The sequence below is a fragment of the Colossoma macropomum genome, unplaced genomic scaffold (assembly GCF_904425465.1).
Source record: "Colossoma macropomum unplaced genomic scaffold, Colossoma_macropomum, whole genome shotgun sequence".
NCBI lineage: Eukaryota > Metazoa > Chordata > Actinopteri > Characiformes > Serrasalmidae > Colossoma > Colossoma macropomum.
The window spans coordinates 20,499,657-20,524,854 of record NW_023494809.1 but is presented as its reverse complement, the minus strand read 5'-3'; the positions used below and the strand labels follow the sequence as shown (position 1 = coordinate 20,524,854).

Sequence of the window (25,198 nt, the reverse complement as noted above, 5' to 3'; positions counted from 1 at the left end):
AAGTCAGGTCAACTTGAAATTTTAGGTCAACCTTCTACTTCTTCTTTTTTTATTACTGCATCTCACTAAGGTCAGCAAAACCATGTAAGTCTAAAATTAAGCATTTAGCATTGCATATACAAACAAGCATTTTGACAAATAAGAACTCTTTTTGGACGATGTACTCTGGTCAGACATAACAAAAACAGAACTCTTTTCAATAATTTATGTCATGTTTGGAGAAAGAAGGGTTGCACATATGATTCTAAGAACACCATACCCACAGTGAAGTATGCAGGTGGGAGCATCATAATATGGGGCTGCTTCTTTGCAAATGGTACTGGGGCACTACTTCCATCAAAGGAAACGTGAATGGAACAATGTACTGGGAAATATTAGAGGAGAATTTAATCTTTATTTAATCAGCTAAGTAAAAGAAGAAGATGGTCATTTCATCAAGACAGCGACCCCAAACATACATCCAAATAACCCAAGATTGGATTCTAAAAAGGTGAAGATGCTTGCAAGGCCTAGCCAATCAGCTCATTAGAAACCAGTTGAAAATTTATGGAGGATTCGTAAACATGGGGAACTTAAGATGGTTTGCCAAGAGGAATGGGCCAAAATTTAACCACAGTGCTGCAAAAAGCTGATTACTTCTTTCCGTAGATGTTTTAAAGCTGTTATTGCTAACAGTGACTTTACAGTAGTAGTACTAGTTAATTTGTGGCGGCCAAACACTTTTTTTTCCTATCAGTTTTGTTTTTTTAAACATATCTTTTTTTATATGATTACTTGTCTGTTCAGATTTGTAAGTACAAATTCAAAAGACATTGGCCCTTACTCATCAACACCGCATACAATCAAACTTCATTGACAGTTTTGTTATTTATCAATTTCATCTGTGGCATATCTGTATGATCAAACTCACGTCAGGTATTAGTGCATGTAAATTTGAGGATAATAATTTAACAACTTGAAATGCTTGGTTTGAGGTTAACTAACCAAAATGATTATCAATATAATCAAGAATAAGAATTACACTAATAAATTATGGAAATCATGGAAATCCAGTAGAAAAGTGAAATTAATTATTTTGTTTTAATACTGACTGTCTAAAAAATAAACAATACAAACCACAGCTAGTGCTGAAACCTCTCATACAGTACAATAATATTGCATTTAAATGTTATTTACTGTTACAACCACATCATTATACTGTCTTTAAAAATCTAAGACGTTTTGTTTATTTCACATTTTATTCTTTTTGGTCATTGTAATTTTAACACTGTATAGTTTGTTCAGTGGTGTGGCAGTGCACTCACTGTTTGACTTCAAACTCCAGCTACAAGCACAGCCACTGGCTCACGGCTGAATGCCCTCATTTTGTTGGCTCCCTACCAACACATCTGCATGAATTAGGGCATGCTTAATGTACATGATATGTAAATGAGGTACTAGTGAGTTGGTGCTTGATTTTATGCACTGAAGCTGATTCACCATTTGCACTCAAATCTCTGCTTGTTTTCACGTCATACAAAAGTTTCATAAATCAGACGCTGAGTGGTTTATATGTCACTTTTTGTGAATAAGCGTGATTATTTATGTACATTTGAACTGGATATATGGAATGGATACTGGAAGTCTATTAAATAACAAACAAAAATGTCTGAATGCTTGTTTCCACTCACTGTAACTGGTGTTTTCACACTAGAGCTTTTTTCTGGACCCAGGACCATTTACTCTGCGTGTTTGGTACGTTTGGTCAAGTGTGAAAGTTGTTTTCGAGAATGGGTACGGTCCAGGATGTGGAGTTTGGCATTCAGAACAAGTGTGAAAACACCCTAAAGTTTAGTAGTTTTTAAAGACGAAATATTGGGTCAGTATTGGCGCCAGCCGATTCTCAATTTTTCAGTATGGATATCGGGAAAGGAAAAGTGATGTGGTGCAATCTCTAATCCTAGAGTTTTCAGCTCTCACAGTTCCTCTCTAGATGATTCTATTCAATACTAAACCATCCTCCATGACACTTGCTTTTGCTTTTAGCCATTTCCACAAAGGCATTTGAAGATCAGGTTGTGAGCTTGAGAATTCTGTGTAATTAGTACTTCTAGCCACAGGTTTCAGGAGAATTGGATAGAGAACGCCTCCTCAAACGCCTGCAGGGTCTTGGTGCCGTTTGATTGGGGAGATACCCTGCTGTGTTGGGAGTTAACTTCAAATAAACTGAGAGAAAAAAGAATGTAAAAAATGCCAGTAATGATGTGCTGGGGTTAAGCGCTGCGTTTATGTACACTCTCTAAGATACAGAGTTATAGATTTTGTCACAGTTTCCAAATGTTAGTAGAATAGGCTCTTTGTTGTAATGCTGGCAGAAGAGTGAAAGACAGGAGGTTCAAAGACTGATGCATTTTTTATTGAGGTTGAATTCCAATTACAGATGGAGTAGATCATGTAGAATTCTGTTTGAAAGGTGTTCTGCTGTCTGCCACTCTGTTCATCTATGCACTGGTGCACTAAGCACATTTGAAGCATTGGTGGTCTAGGCTGGAGGTTCGATTAGAAGAGGAGACACAGCCAATGTGCTGAATGATAGATGATAGATTGATGGAAGTGATAGATGTTCAGAACTGTGGCAATGTGTTTGTGAGCCCACCAGTGACATTTCTAGGTTAAAAGGACGTTGGCGGCTCTTGGGTGATTTGAAGCGTGGAGATGAAGAGGGCATGGGGATAACTCAGGCAAAAATTAGAGGTGTGAGCCTCCATCTGGGACAGTTCTGTCTTTAGCAGCTCGAAAGCAAGCGCTTGGTCAAAAAAAAGCCAAAATAATGTAGAGATCATGAAGTTATTATAAAGAGCCCAAATCATGAAAAACAGCATTTTCCTTAGTTTTTCAAAATAGTTTGATATGTGAACATTAAGGGGGGATAGTCATAAGTACCATAATGCCAGTAATGCCAGTTTACCACAGGATATCTGCAATGTTAATGACATGTCATTAGCATTGGCATTAGTTTGAGGATTTACCGCCAACAGACAACATTATCGCATAAAATCGAGTTAGGACAGTACATATTGGCATTTTAGCCATAAAGAAAACACAAGTAAATGTTTCTTTGAGTGCCTCCGTACTTCTGAAAGTCAAAGAATATGATAGCATATGGATTCAAAAAGGATTAATATAACCCAAACTTATTTCGACTGCTAGTTTTGTAGAAGGTAAAAGGCAAATTTTTTACAGATGTGGGAGTGTGCAGTCTGTAAAAATGACTGAAATGGTGCATTTGGATGGGTCTAAAACCACTGAGAAACGTTAGTAAAAGTAATCTTACCTCACGTCCACAAGTAAAAATGGTCACGTACAAATAGTGCTTTAGATGTATCGCAGTTTAAAAAACAGGAGGATACTTTGGCGCAGACCAGCTCGGAGAAAGATAAAACATAGGATCTCCCTAAAGCACGCTTGTTTGCATGGAAAGATGGATCACAAATTTCACGTATATTAAGTAAAATTGAAACTGTAGTGAACATACCCTACATAAGAACCATACTTTGTTTAGATAAGTTGTAATATTATGGACATGATTAAGGTTCATGGTTCCCTTCAGGCATCTATGACTGAATTCCAGAGCTCCTCCTGTATAACAACAGATTCAAAAAATGAATGAAATGTTTTTTATTAAATTAGCTAATGTAAAAAAAAGCATATAAGCTAAAAATAGAATAGAAAGTAAGTCTAAGCTAACAGTACTTGTTCATAAGAAAAACTAATTGTGAAGTGCCTAGAGTTTCTCAGCTCTGGTAAACGTTAAAATTTCAAAACATGCTAATCGCTTCCCAGGCCATATAATCTGTATATGGAAATGCAACTGAAGAAACAGCTTGTTTGGAATTCATTGTTTTTGTGATGTCATGTAAACTAACACATTTACATATATTTGTCTATTCATCCTACAAAAGTGTAGCCCCACATATTCATGCTGAAGTTATAGGGAGTGTTTCAGTGTGGACTGCTTTCTGAATGAGCCATAATACAGAGCAGCCAATCATTTACATATATCAGTCTTACAGTCTCACAGTAACCAAAACAGCCTGTTTAATTATAGTGGATAAAGAAAAGTTGGAAAACCGTCATGTAATAAAAAAGAGTTATGACTGTTTTTGGTACACAACACCACACAGATGTCTAATATACATGTCATATATATATATATATATATATATATGTCACTAGTTTATACTGCAGGAACAAATGTAGGATATAGGCCTGTGTCAGTGTATGTGAAAATATACACTACACTTGAGAGTGCTAGATGTGGAAATGCTAGCTTTGCAGGAAGAGTGATGGATTGGATGGTTTTGGCTGCACTTGAGGAACTCTGATCCGCCTGAAATCTCTGTTACTGGAAATCTGTGTTGGATCTGTGTTATTAAAGAATTGATGTAGCTGTTATCATTTCCCGGTGATACAGCAGTCTGTGGCTGGAAATCTATGATAACACAACTCACTGTGACTCAGCGGGTGGGAAGGACGGCTTAGTTAACTTTTCTCGTTGATTTAGAGCCAACCATGGGCATGTGTTTGGCCACATATACAATCATGCTACAGCACTGCATAAACAACAGTTCAAATAGACACAATGATTTGCTGCATGTATCTTAGAGGAAGCATGTGTTTGTCTTTATGCTTACAGATTTGAAGTTATTAGGGGTGTAAAAATGCATTATTGCATTGTGTTGAATCGATTTTGAAATGTAAGAACTGATTATAGTGATGCTCAGTGGAGTATCCACTCATTTTTGGCCCGAGTAAAATCCAGTTCCAGTCATTTGTTTCTTTTTTGCAGTTTGTCTAATTAGCTGTTATAGAGGCACCATAAACAGACCATTATTGCACAACTTGCAGCTGTGTGGAGTATTTTCAGAAGGCAACAAAGTGGTTTAAATGTCTGCAGTGTAAAAGTAGAAAATGAAAACTTATCTGCACTATAATATATGTAATTCATATAAACACTCACCAAGCACTTTATTGGGATTATTATTAGGGTTCAAGCATGCAATGGAATTGTCAAAGTTTTTCTTATTATTTTCTTCCCTGAAACGGAATGCACAGCCCAAACCGTAGGTCCTAGAGACATGAAACTTGGTCAATAGGTAGTAGTCCCTCCCGCTACTCAGGCGCAAGGAATCAGCCCAGTCGGCTGCAAGGGGGCGCTATAGCGCAGAAAAATCAGTTTTGCCTAATAACTCCTAAAGCAGATTTTTCCCAGACAAGCCATATTTTTTTCCTGGTTCTATGGGTCCAAACAAACAACTTTGCCATTGGGACCATTTAGCTCCGTCCACTTAGATTTTGAGCTAATTTGCATAATATGCGAAACTCACTTTTGCGAACTAGTCCTACAATTTTTGCCCAATCCTCATGTATTTGGTGCCAAAAAATTCAGAAGATCCTGAAGGTCAATAATTATCAAAAACATTTTAAGTTTTCCATACAACATGGCTGTCATATGCAAATGAACCCTTCTGGATAAATTCAAATTAATTCAGAATTAATTTAAAATTTTGTAACTCGACAATCCCTTAGCCAAAAAATTTCAAACTTGAGAGACATATTAGGCAGAAGATTCTGAGGTGGCCATTCGATTTTTATGCGCATATCTAATTAGGGGGCGGAGTTAATACTACTTGGCTCTTTCCCAGCATCCGTACATCCGATTAAGCTGAAACTTTGCATGCAGCATCTAATGGCCATACTATAAGTGGTCCTATAAGGACAATTTGGTACATCAAAATTTGTGGTCGCCATCAGCCAATCAGCATTTAGCAGGCTTTTTACAGGCTTAACATTGACCAATCATCATGAAACTTGAATGATGTCTACAAGTACCCACCTCCTAACAAATAATCAAGTTTCAAAAGATTTGACCACTGGGGGGCGCTATTCATAGAAATAAAGTTATTATTACATGTCATTACTATATTATTACAGGTTTGACTCAAAACCAATATGAATCCATTGTAGTACATTATGCCAAACAATTTTGCCAATGTATGTTTTTTAAAAAACTGCAGTTTTTTTTGTAATCGTCAACTGTTCAAAACCCATACTTTTCGAACTAGTCTCTGGATTTTGATCCAAACTTTTCGAAATTGGTCTAGCATCACTCTTTGGCATCTGTAGGTAAATAATTATCAAAAACATGTTGAGTTTTTTACTCACTGTGGTATGCAATAATCAATTAATTGCTGCGCCCATTGCATTGCTAGCTTGATTTGCTATAACTCAACAGCCATTGGTCAGATTATCTCCAAACGAGTGTTTATACAAATCGAGACTCTAATGGAGTATGCCATCATGTGGTCCAGATTGCCCTTTAGGGTGAGCTTTAGCACTCAAAAACACTTAAAAATCAATTAAAATGCTATTACAATGTTATTACAAGGTCGACACATAAACAAATGGTGCCATATGACACAACTTTCAGTACATGTTCTGTCACAAATTGTACTGTTTGTCTGGTATTTTGCCTTATTCATTCGAAGACTACATTATACGAAGGCTTCTTATACAAAGGTCAAAAGGTCAATCTGACCAAAACTTGGTAAACATCTTTGGATATGGCCCCTGAACAAGAATCATACCATATTGTGGCCTTTTCACTAATTCTCACTTTCACTGGGCTCATGCTCTACTTTAGTGCTATGTTTCAACTTTTCATCTTTTTCAACTTTACTCATATTTTTGCCTGTAACTTTTGATCAGAGTGAGACAGAGACAAAATTCTGTTTTTCTGCTGATTCCTTGGGACAAGTGCACCCCCAGTCACTTTTAGCTCCACCCCCTTAGTTTTTGAGCTAATTTGCATAATGTGAAAAACCTATTCTTGCGAACTAGTCTCTGGATTTTTGGCCAATTATCATCAAATTAGTATCGTAAGATTCAGAAGACACTGATCCTCAATAATTATCAAAAACATTGAATGCATTGAATAATTAGCTAATAATTCAAAATCAAATCAAAGGATTGATTAAATATGACAATGAATGTAATAGCGATCATACAGCAGGAAAGATGAAGATGTCAGGTGCAAATGTCAGTAACACACTAACATGGGCAAAAATTTATAAAATGCTAAAAACTGATTTTTATCTGAGACTTCTTGCATGTCTGAAGCAGAGTCAGACCCAGAGCTGTGTCTGCACAGTGTCTCACTGCTCTGAGATACAGACAGGTTCACACTTTAAGAATAAGTCAGGACACCCACAGTGGGACCACTATAAGGGACAGTGTAAAATCTGGCCACCTACTTGCTGTCTCTACATTTTTAGATGCCTTGTTGGCCGTTAGATTAAGTAGATCATTTTGACTGAGATCTTTTTTGTGTCCATAGTCTCTCAGTCTATGTTATTACAATACAAGATTAGCCGTTACAATGTGCAGTAATTGCTGATGAATTGCTGATCACTTGTAGCTCATTGAAACAAGAGAAGTTCCATGGAAAGTGTAGATTCTGAGCTTTCAATCTATACCACATTTGTGTTTGTAAGCAGAAGAGGAGATTTAAATTTGTTGTGCATACAGTCTTGTTTTATGCAAAGCAAAAACTTCTTTTACTGTTTTGCCATGTTTTGTTTTTTGGCATTGAAACAAATGGAAGAAATCTGAAAGTGCAAACTCAAGTGTAGACATAAGTGCAGAATATAAATGGAATGTAAGTATAATTCATTGCCTACCTATGAAATTAAATTACATAATTACATTTTAATAGTATAGTAAAATATGTCATAATTCTCAAACTCTCTCAAAGGGTTAACCCCTTAAAATCCCAGACTTATTACATCTTAAGGATAATTATTCAGCAAATATATAGACTAGAACACAAACTGGCTATTATTCTTAAGTTATTGAAGTATCTAATAATCGTTTAGACCTGCTGATGGTCCTGGCCATTTAAGGGGTTAAAAAAAAGATTGCTATCGATGCCCTGCAGTTTAATTTTTTTATTTTAAGATATCCTAATTTGACCTGTTTACAGGAAATACTTTCTAGCAGATCATGCACTACCTGCTACTCTGCTGTGTCTATTTCAGTTCACTCTGTGCTTCAAAGAACACTAATGAACAAGTCAGGAAGATTCAATCAAGATAATATTCTCACACACTTCCAGAATATGTTTCATCATCTACAATTTCTTTTATCATTACCTGAACATAAAAGTGCAGTCCATGTAATTGAACAGTGGCACACTTTTGGCTCTGTACTCCTGCATAGTTGCTTTGAAATAACGACTAGGAGGTTAAAGTGGAGCTTTAATTTGAACATATATGTTGGATGAAATCACAGTCCTTTTTCTACAAACCTCAGTTCCAAAAATGTTGGGGCAGTATTTGAAATGCTAATAAAAGCAGTTCTGTTTTCCCCTTCTTACATTGAAAACAGTAGAAAAGCCATGATATTATATTTTTTAACTTTTGAACCTGTATAGGTTTTTTTTAAGAAATGCTAATTCCAAATTTAATTTCAGAACACGTTCCAAAAAAGTTGGGACAGGAGCATGTTTACGACTATGTTACATCACCTTTCATTGTTGTATTTTGTGCTTCATAATGTGCCTCATGTTTTCAGCCGGAGACAGTTCTGGACTGCTGGCAGGCCATTCTAGCACCGTCAACCTCTATCATTCTGAAATAAGCATGGACATCCCTGAAAAAGACGATGTCTTGAAGACAGCATGTGTTGCTCTAAAATGTGTATGTCAAATGCTGTATCTTTCAGCATTTTAACAATGCAGAGGTTTTTTTCAGTGTTCATTGTTCTATATAGAACCATTTTCTTTACAAAAGAACCCTGGAAGAACCATTATTTTTAATGAAGTGTTGGTCATGTAATTGCTTGTGACAGCACCTCCAACTGGTTTATTTATAGCTTGCCAGGACTGTAGATCAGGTCACTATGGCCAGGAGTGTCAGGAGTCTCAGCTCACTGTAATCTATAGTAATAAATGTCATGTGGGAAAGTACACTACGTGGAGTTGGGCGATAATCAAATCTTTCAATTATATCCACATTTCGATTTTGATTTTTGATTTTTGTTTAATAATCTTTATTTAAAAAGAATGCAGCAAACAGTTTAATGGCAAATGGACAGGCTACAGTCACTAAGACATTCACAAGTACAACACTTATGTACTTTCTTATTTACTTATTGAAAACATACAGTCGTATGCAAAAGTTTGGGCGCTCCCGTCTAATAACGTTTTGTTGATTGGAAATAAGTGAACACATCCTCTACAGAGAAAACACTTCTGCACATTTTAATGCGCAACGATTATCTGCTGAATTTAACATATTGAGAAACATAAAACATAAAATGTGTCCTATGTACCTTTCATATTTTAAGTTTACATTTTCACAATACATTAAACTCTGCAAATAAATACAAATTGTGCACTAAAATTAGCAGACAAATCCTATATTGAAGTTTGTTCCCTGTGGAGGGTGTGTTAACTTACTTTCACTTAGAAAATCAACAAAACTGTCTATTTAGTTTGGTTATTTTTGCCTGGATGAATGCTGCAGCAGTAATTAATAATTATGTTTGTCCTTACAGTTATATTTATGGTTACTGAGATATTTTGCTTGAATAATAATTGAATTTTTTTTTTCTTCGCTTATCACCCAGCGCTCAATCTACAAACTGAAAAAATAGAAAATGTGGCTGTAACTATTTAGCATTTTATGCCAGCCTCCTCGGCCCTAAATTCGACCCTGGATCTCCATCCTTGTTCTTGTCCTGCCACCTAGTGCACTAAGTAATGTGTAAGTGTGATTAATGAGCCGCAGTGTGTCATTGATTTCTGTAATTCCACAGGGTGCACAGAACTGCACTGTTACATATGTATCAGTCAGGAAGAAAGTGAGCGTTTTCGAGGGAAGTGAAGATTGATAGTATTTAGTGGTTTTTTTTCTGTGGAACTGTGGATATTGGCTGTGCTATTCTTCCCTAAAGTTAGATTCATTTGCAGTTTCCAGCATAGTTTCCAGAACATTTAAGCATTGCGAAACAGAGTGAGGTTTGAAATTGATGGTGCTGAGTTTAGACAAGACATTTCTGCAGAATAGTTTCTGTGCTATAAAAAGCTTGTTTTGTCCGTGTTGTCAGTTTGTTTAGAATCATATTTTAGAAACATGGAAATGCTGAAATTGGTCTGTTGAACGTTTGGTTCTGGTTTAAAACACAACAAAGCTGACCATCACCATAAAATGCTTTTGAGCAGTTCAACTTACTTTCTATGTAATGCATAGTTTAACCCATAGAAGTTCTAAGAAGTAAAGAAATTACAGTTTGTGAGAAGCAGAAAATGCAAACAACTTCTGAGCTTTGGAGGTGTGGAAAAATATCCCTGCGGATTTCTTTGAAAAACTGAAAGCAAGACTCCTGAAAGAATGAAATCTGAAATAAAGGCAAAAGATTGGCATCATAAATACTGAAAAATCTGTTACTTCTAGATTAGTTGTTGAGGCTGTTGTGTAATTATAGGTAAATATCTGGTTTCTAATGCTGCAAATTGAATAACTTGTACTTAATGGCTGTTCTGACTAGAAATTTAATATAATTCAAGTTATGTAATTGCATTTTGAGAATACAGTAGAATGACAGTACTAACTCTTGACTCCTACCAGTTAACTTGAACAGCTTAAAGTATAGATGTATCTTTAAATTTCACTTTTTGGGTTCTAGTGGCTGAAATCCTATATCCTGCACTTTCAGATAAGTAATTACAGAACACAAGTGAATTGGCTCTTAATAGAATAAGATATAAGGCAAATCTGCATTACTTTGATAGTGGCTGTAAGAAACCTCCTTGCATACATATTCACAGGCCACAGTGTATCAGCACTGCAGCGATAGCCATGGCGTACAGAGAGCTTTTGATCTGTCTAAAAAAGTGTATTGACTTTAGTTATCGTTTGAGAAATGTGTTAGAAATTGAGTTTTGTAATGAAGCTGAATATAAATTGAGGTGGCTCCCTGACTTCTCCTTCATTCTGTTACCCGTTTGTGTTAATTTCCACTTTCAACTCATTATACATGCACTTGATTTGTTATAGTCAACTACGTGGGTCCTGCTTAAATGTTCAGGCTTGCTGGTGACTAGATTTCACAATTGTGAAGGTGTGTATGTGTGTGCGTGTGTGGGGGTGGGTGTGTTTGACATGGGAGTGTAAAATCTTGCTTGAATAAAGAAAATGCAGGTTTTTGAGGATTTCTGAAGACTGGTTGGCAACATGTTTTAGCTTCTTTGGGCAGCTCAGCAAAGCCACACTCTGCTTCATCTTCACCACTGATATGTAGGTACTGCATTAGTACATACTGTAGCATGCTCCAGCTTGTACATTGTATATATTGCATCTCATATCTCATCTCGCATATATTGTACCATATTCTGGTTAATTGTATATGTTGCAGCATTACATTGTATTTGTCAGTAGTTTATTGTATATTGCATTACCAACTGTGGTCTCTATGCTATGTTATTACTGCCATTTACCTCATTCCTAACTGCCAGTCACCTGTACTGTTTGGTGCCATTTTTTCATTTATTGTTGGGTCAGTAACAATATAATGCACCTCATTTGTTTAAATTTCATAAAAACATTGTGAAAAACTAATTTTTCAAGTTTTACTCTGAATGAACGCATTATTGCGAGTATATAGGAAGGTTAACCTTCAGTTTAAAATACATTGTTGACATTTTATACCATTTTCTGTGATGTGCAGATTTTGACATGTATAAGGTGCTGCATGGTTGAACCTTGTGTGGTGTTCGGGTCTGTGCGACCCATTTTCAATGTTTACCAAAAGAAAAAATTATGCAATTTATTATTATTTTAAACCCAGATTTCTTGGCCTTTGCTCATTTTCTGTGAAGAACATATAAAATAACACATTTTCAGTGACTTTACACTGTTGACCCCCACACATTTATATTACACGTGTGGTGTTGGGGTGAACCCACTGGAAATAAAAGTGTGAAGGTGCTGTGTCCCTTCACTCTGTTCTCCTCCTACGTGGCCTGCTATTAGTGCGCGCGTGTGTCTGTGTGTGTATGTGTTTGTATGTGTGTGTGTGTGTGTGTGTGTGTGTTTGTGTGTGTGTGTGTGTGTGTGGGTGGACAGCATGGACAGGCTGCTGACTGGCTACAGCTGCAGAATCGGCTAACAGTCAACATCAGTCGATGAATCTTAAAACGTTGTATTAAAAACAACAAACTTGATTAGTCACCACAAAGTGCAACATGTTAAGGAACAGAGTTTCTCAAAGGCAAACCCGAAAAAGAAAAGCACAAACTAACGCTAGCGAATGATAAGTCTTTCTCTGTGGTTGAGGACACTGGCTTTCTGCGACTGGTAGGGCATTAAAGCCTTGTTATACATTGCTGAGCAGGCGTTAGTTCTCATGTTTGTTTACTAGGTGCATGCAACAGCATTTCCAACTGTATTTATGAACCACTTGACACGTTTACAGTTTTAAAATGTACTTTAAATTGTAAAAAAAATATTCCCCATTCTCACAAAGTAGTCTGTGATCACACTATTGGGATTGATAAGTGAGTCTTACTCTGTACAGAAACCCTTATCAGGTTTAAGTGATAATGTCCCAGAGAGATGCTTCTGTTCTGTAAATGTAAAATCACTAAACTGCTGGTATTAGTGTTGAACCATGTTTTTTCTGTAAAATAATCTGCTATTGATCATTAATCAGCTTCAAAGCACTGATATTTAGTTCACCTGTGCATGACATCAATATTGACTGGATTCTGGTAATACATTCTCCATGTTCGCAATCTCAGAGTTATCACTGATCCCGCACTCTCTGTTGACATTCACATCAAATCTGTATTTAAGACAGCATTTTTCCATCTTTCTCAGCCTAGCAGATGTAGAAACACATTTGTGACATCACGGTTGGACTCCTGTAATGTTCTCCTATCTGGCCTCCCGGTCAGAGCCCTCAATAGGTTACAGTATGTACAGAATACCACTGTGTACAGAATAACACCTTCACCCATTCAGTGAAGGCTGACTATATCACCCCTGTCCTTCAGCATCTTTACTGGTTACCCGTTATAGTCTGTGTTCAGTAAAAGGTTCTTCTTAGCACATACACAGCTTGCAACTTACAAACAAGTAAGTGGAAAAATTTCTCCACTTACTTCAGTGGGCTATGAGTGTAATAATGAAACAAAATGCAAGAAGAAGAATTTAAAGATGTATACATCATGAGGGACTGAGCAGAGTTAAACCAGAGCTGATGACTTCAAGCATTGCCTAGAATGTATTACACAGTCTTGTAGAAGTAATGCAAGGAATAGAAAGGAACACATTGTGGACCAAATAACTGGAATCATATGCTCAACGAAATGTCTGGATTTGTGCTGAAGGCCTTGACTTTTCCTGTAATAATTTGAGCATATATTAACTGTTGCTGTGTGCAGAATTTTTTGTTTATGTTAAATGTGTTTTACTCTTGTAATCCACCACCATAACACCTAATACCTCCACAAGACGCATATCTATACTGACACACTGGATTAGCCTTTCGAGCATGATAAAAGGCTGATCACTGTTCAATGGTCAGGATTAACTGTTGTACTTATAGGGATCTCCATGGCTTATGATGGAGGCTGAGGTCCAGAACAAGGACGAATGAGAGCAGATATATTGTGCGTGGGTGTGTGCAGACACATAAATGCGAGGCTGTTAGGTAAATTTGCTTCTATTGACAGAGGCTGAAGGGTAAGACAAAGAGTAAATATGTTCAGAAGCAAATGGTACACAGGCTGGCAGGCAGTGTCTTTTGTAATGGCAACATGAAGCTTTGCCTAATTTTATCGTGCTGGAAAATGACTGTTGACAGTGTCGTGGTCTATGTTTCTGCTACTTTTAATCACTGTTTATTTAGACTTCAGAGACAGTGGTTTTTGTGAGGTGTTGGCTGGATTTGAGCCACATATATGGGTGCCAGTAAGAAGACTATTAATTAGTAAGTAATTCATTCCAGCCTAGGACAGTAGTACATAAAGTGCAGAGTAGTTACTGTAGAGCTTGATATCAGGGTCAGTGATTTATATGACTCAGAACTGGAAACAGCACCCTTAACAAAAAGGGTTCTAAATAGTACCAAAAAGCGTTCTTTGGCTTGTAACAATAGTGGAACCATTTTTGGTGTTATATAGAACCATTTTCAAAAAGGGTGAATATAAACTGCAAAAGGTAACCTACTGCATTTATTTCATTAAAATGTAAATGTGTAACAAGCTGGATACAGTAACAAAAAATGAACATTTGAAAATATATTACAATGTAAATTACCTCATTTTACAGTCATATGCCAAAGTTCACACATCCTCTATAGAGAACACACTTATGCACATTTAAATGCACAATTACTGTTTATTTGCTGAATGTAATATATTGAGGGGAAAAAAAACATAAAATGTAGCTTTATGTTTTCCAAATGTTAAAATCAGCAAATAAATAGAAACTGTACACTAAACAATTGCAGAAAAATGCCATATTTATGTTTGTTCCCTATACAGGATGTAACTTCATTTCACTTAGAAAGTCAAGAGGTATACAAACATACAGCAGTACATATGCATCCCATCAGAGTAAAGTAGACAGGGAGGAGGAGGGGCTTATGGCATGCATGCCCCCACTTTCAAATGACTGGGCTTTTTTTATGAATTCACTTTTCATTTCTGTGATATTTTGGGGTTTGTTACAGGGCTGGTGCAGCAGATACTGTTTTTGGTCTTGTCTCAGTCTTGGGGTACAGTGGAATTAAGCAGCCCTTTCTCTGCATGGTTAAATAAAATCTGTTCACTGTTGGTTGAGGATGTAATTGATCTTTGCATGATGGTTTAACTGGGTTAATTCATTTATTTTTTGTTGATGTTCATTGGTTCCAAAATTCCACCATCCTCTGAGGGCAGATGTTATGTTATTATCACTATGTTTTCATTAATAATAATAATATAACAACAATGGATGTGTGTTGTTTGGTTTATATTCAGTTGATTGGTTTTGACTCTGACTTGTACTTGGTCTTGAATACAACACTGTCACTACCAGTACAGATACAGCAGATACAGATGCTTCTTATGCGCATAAAATCGACTTTTTATATTTCAGTAAAAACTAATTCAAATTCAAGTGTGATCCAAATCCTAAACCTACCCCTAACCCTTATCTGAGCTAATCCTAGCCCTAACACTGGTCAGAATCAGAGTTTCACCAGATAACTGTTAATAATTTGAACATCCATAGTTTACCTATGGGGGGATTTCCAAATAAAGTAGGACCCTTTCTTTTTTAATTTTTCACCATTAAATACACATTTAGTTCCATTAAAGTGGTGTATTTAATTTACTGGTTAAAGGAAACACATGATTGTCAAAAGGGAACATCATCCACCGTGGCTCAGTGCTTGGTGTTGCCAATTTCATTCTGTTTTGTTGGTTCAGGTCCTGACCTGCTTTACTGTTGCTCACACCTCTCATTTTGAAGCTTTAGTCTTTTATTTTACACCAAAAGAATCCAAAAATCAGAGGAATAGAGCCTAAGGAACTGAAGTTCCTAGGCTGATAGATAATGTGTAAACTAGAGTTCCACTGCAGTTCTGTAGTTCTTGGAAGACCTGATATTTTTCTACTTAAGTTGTTTTAAGTTGCTCCTTGAGTCATTGTTTCGCTGAAGTAAGAACACTTTTACTGCAGTGTGGGTTAGGCTATGCTACCTACGTCTGGCAATGAAATATTCACACAAAGAAGACTCTCCTAGGCCTTGTAAGTTGTTTGGATGCGGTGTTAATCAAGATTGTTCAGAGGTCATTACATGAATTGAATGATAACGAGTTGTTGATTGCAGAAATTGCTGATTTGAACAGACCAGGGTTAATCCATGCGCTTAAAACTGTTGATTACCCAGCTGGGAAATCACAGTTTTGCCTGTGGTTTGAGAAGCTCTCATGATGCAGCTGGATGTCAGCAGGATTTCAGGCAGTTGACAGTTTTCAAATTGCTTTTGATAGCACCATCTAGTACTACACGGTTCCTGTCTGCAATATCCGTTAAGATTTTTAAACTTGAAAAACTCTTCTGACAAAAAAACATGAATCAATATTTTAGTGCTTTGATTTATACTTGTGCCTTAGTGTGGCACATTAAACGCTCTTGAGCTGCTCAACACCACAAAAGCTCCAATTCACTTGCTCCAATTCACTACTACACGCTGTAGGCTTCTTCTATTTAAGGTCACTGGCCTTGCTTATTGTTTATATGTTTTTAAAGCTATCCCTAAAATTAGCTTGTTTTTGTCACTATTGATCACAATGCTTTTTAGGAGTATATTTGCATGTGGTAAACAACCACATCAATATACATTTTCCAAATAAAAATTTGCATTGACACTTTTTCAGACAACAAATTCAGAATGTAAGTTCAGAAAGTTCAGTCGAAAAGCACATTCTTTGGCTTTGTTTACAGTGCAAACACTGATTTGTTTCTTATATCTAGTTTTTAGACTTTTAGTCTGTTCAAGTTGCAAGTGACCATATCTGATTTGTGTGGTCAGATTTTAGTCACATTTGCTTGCATATCTACATTGGTTACCATTGTAACAACCATTGTAACAATATACTGATTAGGTAAGGGCAAAACTTTGCAAAACTAACATCAATATCTAGCTAACAGGATGATCATGCTAAATTTCAGAACTACAATTACAGCAGGAACGGAATGCGACATTAGTGTAGGCTGATCTGGTCAACAGACTGCTAACAAGCTATAGGCTGGAGCAGTGATGCACCACCACACTTCGAATGACAGAAAAAACATGAGATCCAATTTGATCAGTCAAACTGAGCCATATAGCCATGATACAGGTTCTAAACCAGCTACAAATGTGGTTTGAATCCAACTGGAAAAAGTCAGATTTCATCCGGCTTTGGTTCTGTCACAGTTCAAATGAAAATGAGACCCTTAATCAACTCCCACTGTCTAGTCCAATGCATCTGCAATAGCCAGTCTTCAAGGGTTAGCCTTAGCTTAACATGGACACCAGAGCGCTTCTGTTTCATCTCATACCAAATGAGGAGCCGTCTGACTCGGTCAGCTGCTTCAAACGACACCCGCGAGGTTTTGGCAGCCTTGTGTGCACAGCAAGCCGTGGACCAGCTGGTACAGAAGCGTGAATGACTGTAATATTTTCCAAATTCAAGCAGTGTCTGACAGTCCGATGCACGAGAATGGGGGAAAGCACGTATGAGACAAATCATTTGAGAAGCTGGACATGGCTTTTTATAAGCGTTTCCTGTTCCACCTTAAATGGTGCAGCAGTGACAGCCAGGCACTTGTAAAGCTAACAGAATACAGTTGGTGCTCCATTTAAGGTGGAACGGAAAATCCCAGAATAATAAGCCACTTCTGACCTACAAAAAGAGGTTTACTTAAGCATCTAAACTGTGATATATTTTTGGCCATACTGCCCGCTACTGATTTGTGGTGTTGTTTTTTTTATATATTTACCTCAATGTAATTTCATATACATCCTTGAATACATTCATCCTTGAAGCCAGTTCCTTTTAAGTGCCTCTAGAGTTCAGAACAACTTTGTTATACCAGCATGAGCCAGTATATGCGACTTCTTGATTCTGTTGTTTGTACAAAATAATAATGTAAACAAAGATAGAGCTTCGGGCCATGCTTTCAGGTCACTGAGTATTGGTTATTTCATATTGAGCTCTGTCAGCTTTAAGTGGCAGGGGTAGCAGCATGTTATTTTTAAACCATAGACTGCACTGTGAAAAAAGCCGTCTTGTCAGCGATCAAGTTCAGTGAAAACAAACAGCACTATTCCTCTATACTCGCTGATGAGACCGCTGCCAGAATTTTAAAACAAATTGGATAATCTTGAAAAGACTTTGTCAGCTCTCTCACAAGAAATGACAAATTAGTTTATAAATGTTAATTAGGATCTAAATTATACTGAGGGAAATTTGTGCCTGTCAGCCTGTCACCTCTTATTCAGCTCCGGCTAGAAGCAATAAAGAACAGAGAACAGAGTGAAGTCTTAGCAGACGGTTATTGTTGTCTTGTTTATCAGGGTTGATAGTGGTACAACAACCGTGCTGCACTCATTTAGTCTTGTTTACTCTCCACGTGCTGTATCAGTGTCCTCCTAGGTGGGTGGAGAGCTGAATCCATAAACAACAGTGGCCAATTAATTTTCAACAAGGAGGTAGAATAACATTCCAAATCTGATAAATCCTCACTGTCCCTGTCTGAAGGACAACAAAAAGCTTTGTCAAATTTGAACTTTAATTCTTCTCCCAATTTACTCAGAGCCTGTTCATGCTTTGGTAGGTCCCTTGCCGACGCATTCGATACCCTCCTTACCATCCTGCTAGGATGATGAAGGCTACACTCTTAATAATAAAGTGTTCTTTGGAATGAAGCCACAGAAGAACCACTTTTGTTTCCATAAAGTATCCTTCAGTGGATGGTTCTTTAAACAGATCTGCACGGGAAGAAACCTTTTAAAGATTAAAGGTCAACATCCTACACTCTTCTTGTATTTTAGCTCATTTTCTCTGAGGTCCATATACAGTGTTAGTAAGCATTGAGTACACAATGATTTTATATGCATTAATTCATGTTTACCTGGATATTTTCCAAGTTCTCTTTATCTCTTACAACTACACAGGCTGTTTTTGTTACTGTGCCTTAAAGAGTGATGTATATAAATGACATCTGATTGGTTGACCTGCATAATTATAGACTCTCCTGATAAACACTAATTATAGACCATTGAATCCATTCTGTAGTCAACGTCATGCCCGTGTTAGGAACTCTGGGTCTAGGCTGGGTTTGCCTATAGAAGAAATGAACAATGTGGCACCCTGTGTTAAATAGAAGTGTTCCAAACATCACATTTTTGTTTTCTGTACATTTTCTCAGAGAGAAACTGGATCCTCTGAATTATGAGGTCATTTAGCAGTTAACATATAAATATTGCTGCAAACAAGTTAACACTCCTGCACACTGAAATGACATCACATGAAAGTAAGTCTGCTATTAAACTTCAACACGGTTATATAACAAGAGTAGTTACTAAAATTGCAGCCTAAAACTGCCAAAGCAACTTAACGACCATATTTAGCAAAGCTTGTTGATTTATATGGGGTATTTTGGTGAGATTTCCAGTCCTATAATGTCAGTTCAGCCACAGTGTTAGCTTGCATGTAGAAACGTTTGGATTTTGACTCATTAACAACCTCATAATTCAGAGGATCCAGCGACATTTGGAGATAAATGCACATATGGCAAAACGCATCATCTGTGGAACATTTTTGTTTACCACAGGGTGCAGCGATAAAAACGGCATTCATTTTTCCCAACATTGAAACATGCTCAATATGGTTAGGTATTCCAGGTCAAACTACAGAATAACACGACAGAGGTCTATAACTTAAAAATGAATGGGCAGGGCTTAACCACAAGAAGCTGAAAGGCAGATAAATGTAAATGCATTGGGTTTTATGACATCGCAAAGACAATGCCTCTAAAATTAGGTAAATGTTTTAGGAACAGAAAAGGGAACAGTCAGTTTTTCATGATAATTTTTCCTATATCCAAGTAGAGCTGGCCAGTATGACTGTATTTATCGTTATCTTGATAAATTACATCATAATATGCTTTTCTGATCATATCATGGACATTGTCAGTACTTAAAAATCACTTCCCAGCTGCATGTTTGATTACAAAGAGTCCTGTTTAATTGGATATAGTGCAGCACAGTGTGTGAAATGTTAATTGGATTCATCGTTTTTGATAGTATTTTTAAAACATGGCAGTACTTTGTCTGTTCTAACTTAACAGATGTCAGAAAAAATTAATACTGCGACACATTGTGTATCGTAAAAAACTTCCCGAAGTATTGTGATATTACATTCTTTCATATCGCCTAGCTTCATACCCAAGCCAGCAGCCATTCAGGAACCTTTTTTGAAGAGTATAGAGCCTATCAGACCTGCGTGGAGAGTCACTTTTCCTCACTTTCCCTCTAAAGGTCTTTATTTCAGTGAGGAACCGTGAGGCAAAACACAATTAGCTTTATTTGTTCCATGAGTGAGAAATTGACCTCTGTGTGTTATCAATACTGTTTTTGAAAGCAAGCCTAAATGCAGTTGAACAGCTTGATTGTGCTGGATATAAGGTATCATGCTGTAGATCTGATAAAGGCCATGTAGAAACTGTTTTGACCTGTATTTGAACAAAAACACTATAAAGACATTATACTTAATGTTTTACTTTATGAACTTAATTGTTTTTTGAAAATATATATGCTCATTCTGAAATTGATGCCTGCAACACATTCCAACAAAGTTGAGACAGGGACAGTTTAAGACCATCCATCCATCCATCCATCATCTAAACCGCTTATCCTTCTGGGTCACGGTGGGGTGCTGGAGCCTATCCCAGCTGTCATTGGGCGGAAGGCAGGATACACCCTGGACAGGTCGCCAGTCCATCGCAGGGCAGACAGACAGACAGACATACACATTCACACACTCACTCGCACCTAGGGGCAGTTTAGCACGTCCAATTGGCCTGACTGCATGTTTTTGGACTGTGGGAGGAAACCGGAGTACCCGGAGGAAACCCACGCAGACACGGGGAGAACATGCAAACTCCACTCAGAAACGACCCTGTTCACCCAGCCGGGAATCGAACCCAGGCCCTTCTTGCTGTGAGGCGACAGCGCTACCCACCAGACTGTTACTAGCGTGAAGTTCAAAAGCCAGCATCTGTCATGGTATGAGAGGATATTAGTGGGTCATGTGCACATATGTGAAAATACCATTAACGCTGAACACATTTTGGAGCAACATGTGCTTCCTTCAAGACACATCACAGCATCACAACACAAAGCCGCATTCTGCATGTGTTCCAACAGCAATGCTGTGTAATCAAAGAGTGCATATGCTATACTGACCTTTTTGGAATGTGTTGTAGGCATCATATTTGGAATGAGCATATATTTATGAAAAACAATGAAGTTCATATAGTAAAACATCAAAAATTCTGTTTTTTGTATTGTTTTAATTCGATACAGGTCAAAAAAAATGTACTGACTGCTTTCTGTTTTTATCAGCATTCCACATGCTGTGCCAACTGGAACTGGGGTTGTAATTTCTACTGACATTTTCCTGACTTACTTTAAACATTGCTAGACCAGTCTGGTAAACACCATGTGGTTCTGTCTGTAGGAACAGGATCTTACAAGACCCTTTTTTACAGAGCTTTTTGGCCTCCTCTTGAGCTAAATCGTTCGATCAATACACCAACAAAAGTGCCTAGATGTGGTATTACACTTTTTTTTTTCTGCATTGATCTCAGAAGAGGAGAAACCAGAACAGCTGAGTTCAGTGGTGGGACAGTGAAGGCTTTTTAATATGAATCATGCAGCAACATCCTAGATTTAACCTGAATTCAAGCTGCCCTTATAGCTGTTATGTGATTTCATATTATGGAGGAAGTACTGAGGAATTGTAAGGACAGAAGCAGCCTGGAGGATAAAAGAAAGCCAACCACGATTCTTGTACATTGGTGTCTTTTACATTGGAGTTCTTCTCAAGTGCAGAATGTTTTGCCACAGGCGGCCCTGGAAATGTCACAGTGCCTCCTTAACGTACTGTTGTCTAATGTCAAGCTTGGTAGAGCACACTGGCCAGAACAGCACTAAAGTGGATCTAGTGGTCTAGTTAAGACTTTCTTAAACAGGGCTGCACATTCTGTCATTTGTGATCGTTATTGCAGTACAGGCCTTTGCAAAACTGCTATCACTGAAAGCTGTACTGTTTTCTGAGCAGTCATTTTTGTGTGCTGTCCTGTTGAGGTGCTTGGATGAATCGAGGCTTTCAAATGATCCTGATCCTGAAGTAAATAAATAAATAAATAAATAAGACCAAAAGCAAGTCTTAATCATATAATGTCATCATATTTTTGAACAACAGTGTGTTTTTTAGGATACTGTAAGGCATATTACAGTCACAGTATATAAAAATACAATTGGTCTTTTTGTCTAGGGCTGTCATGATTAATCAGTTAAAATCATATTGCAATTAAAATTTACCTCCTTGAGGCCATAAATTGGCTATAATTAGTCAGCAATGCTGGATAATAATGCATATTTAAAATTCTCCTACTGATACTGGAGACAGACCATGATGGATGCCCATTTAAGTGCATTTTTGAAACATAATGCCTTTCTAGGGGAATTCCACCAGTTTTTCAAAAATTCAGTATAAATTGCTAATGGAGGAGTGATCTTAGCAGCTTGGATTTCATTACAGTGTAAGTGATAGGAACCAGAGGCTGTATTACAGAAACATTTTAACTTTGAAATCCTATCTGTTTAGTCACCATGATGACTTGAATTAGGATTAAACTTAGGACAATAACTGTTACAGAATAACAGCAGTTCCTAAACTCATTCTCTTATCTGAACTCCAGGTAAGAAAACAGATTTATAGAAGCATCCTAACTAGACGATTATTTTATAATTTATAACTTGCAGTTCATTGCTCTTTAGTCTTGTTTTGACATTTTTTTGACGCATATAACCAACAGAGCTATATGTTTATGTTTCAGCTGTGCATGTGTTGTCAGTTGCTTGATAACAGACATAACAGTTAATTAACAACCTATCCAATAATTTAGGATTTCCTAACTTGAGAAAAGATTTGAGAAGATATAATTCATAATTTAAAATAAGATTTACTTCTCTAATAAGTATTAGTGAAAAATCTTATCTTGAGCTTGTCTGATCTAAACTTAGGATGAAAGCTAAGAAGTTTCCGTAATACGGCCCCAGGAGTCATGACATCTGTATTGCTAAGCAACAACTGATTTAATGTTGATAATGCAAAAATTCTGGCAAATCAGTAAAAAATCAGTTTTCTTTGAGTACTGTCTTTCTTACAACACCTTCATTGTAAACAGTATTGAATATTTAGTAACAGTCTCTAAGGCATCAATCAGTCAGTGTTTTCATAACCATTTTCTGTAATAATTGTCTCTATATACTTTGGACTATGGGTAGCTCTCATAGCTATTGTGCATACATTTCTCTAGTATGTCTCTAGTAGTGCATTTGTCATCAAAACAGTCTCAGTTACTTTGTTCAACAAGCAAACTATGCTGAAATTTTGAAAAATTAGACTTTAATAAAATCTTTTTAAAAGCGTCCTAGCTTATTATTTTTAATCTTTTTATTGGTCTTTTTTACCAATTAACTAATTATTCAATTAATCAGCAATACAATTGGTGCATTACTCTATTACTAATATATTCCAATGTAACAGCCTTAGGTTTGCTTATTTTGTGCATCCTTAACCTTAACTGTTGTCCAGACTGTCGTATGACTCCAGGGACTGGCTTACACCACCTTACCTATGCAGACTGAATACAGAGTTATTAACCGACAAGGGCTAATTGGAGGCTGGGGGCTAAGGTAGGATCTTGCGCCCTGTCCATACATATCCGGATAATTTTTTTTTTTATAAGTACAGTTTTATTTTCCCCAAAAAATCTTCATCCACCTTCAAGCAGTGTTTTCAAAATAGTTTTTTCACACCAAAACACTGAAAACTTTTTCTAGCTAAATCTCCACCTCAGAGAGCATTTTATAACATTTTTCAAAAAACATTTCAAAAAATATTTTCAGTGACCCAAAATACCACTTTCATGAGGACAGGAGGCCAAAAAACTTATGTTTATGTTATGTTATCCGGATACTTGTGGACATTACTGTGCTCATCACTGCTCTCTTGCAGTCCTGGTCCCTCAGCTCAGAGCCTTTCAAAGAACTAACAGATACATCACAGTAACTTCCAGACAGAGCTGCAGACATGTGTTTGTGGGTTTGTATGTCTGTTTGTGAGTGTGTGTATGTGTGTGGGAACAGAGTCATTTATAACCTCCACTCTGTCACTCAGGGAACCTGTCCAAGACCTGCACAGCAGACGGCTGGACCGAAGTGCACCCCATAACAATTGCTGTGAATTGTGGATATAATCTCAACGGCACCGGTGATGATGTAAGTCTGAACATCTAAAGGACTTTTGTCTTTCTAGGTTTAAGAATACTTCATCTGTGTGAATACTGTACACTCATGTGTCAGACTTTTTTTTCCTTTACAAAATATTGAAGAGCTCCTTGAAATAAAATTAAGCTGTTGCACCTGAAGGTTGATATATTGTGCTGGGAGCCCACATGGCTTGAAAATAAGCTTTTTTTTTTCTTCACAGCACCTGACTGCATGTCACCTCAGCAGCTCAGGGTGTCATCTGGTGCTCTTGGGCTGCCTCTTGCTCTCCCAGCACTCACAGCAGTGTGACACATGTATAATACCTCCTTTATATTCAGCACTTGACATTAAAACATTCCCAGAATAAGGTTGATTGCCTAGGACTCAGTGATAAACTCTCTCAGTCTGCAGAGAGTCATTCTCCTGTGTAATGAAATAGTTACCAATGACCACTTCAGGCTGAATGCACTTATGTCTTGACAATATTGTTATTTCCTTGCAAAGTTTTTTTTTTTTTATAAATGCATTATACAGTGTATATCAGTAGGGACATTAACAGGCACATAGGCCTTGAGTAGTAAAGATGCAAAGCTGTTAAATTACAGCGGGGTCCAAAAGTTGGAGATAGGGTTGGGCAGTATAATGGTAATAAGAAATATTTTGGTATTAAACATGATGCCCAGGATTTAAAATGAAGATGCTATTTCAAAATTATGACACGGTAAATTTCACGTCTGAATGGCCAAATAAACACATTCCACCCATTTATAATTTAGGTGTCACTAATTGGTGGTGTGGGGGCTCACCGATAGGTGGCACTGATAGAAAGAGGGGAAAAATCAGAGCCAGGACAAACTTCAGAAAAACTAAGCATTGACAGCAGCTAGAGATGTTATAAAGGACAAGACAGGTCACTAGATGAAATATAAATGGGAAAACTTGTAATGCTAAACTCGGCATGTTTTTGCATAGAAAGTCCCACCCTTTAATAAGAGCCAGTCAGCCTGCTGGTTAAGCAACTAGCGGGAAAAGCCCCTCTGCAGTGCAGTAGCCAGAAC

The 25,198-nt window shown here is 37.2% G+C and overlaps 1 protein-coding gene across 1 annotated transcript in view; it reads left to right on the top strand.

Moving 5' to 3' along the window:
- vipr1b (vasoactive intestinal peptide receptor 1b) overlaps positions 1–25,198 on the top strand; it is a 117,535-nt gene that overhangs the window by 52,218 nt on the left and 40,119 nt on the right. The window contains 1 exon segment of the mRNA XM_036558727.1: positions 24,049–24,149. Coding sequence (XP_036414620.1) covers positions 24,049–24,149 — 101 coding nt within the window.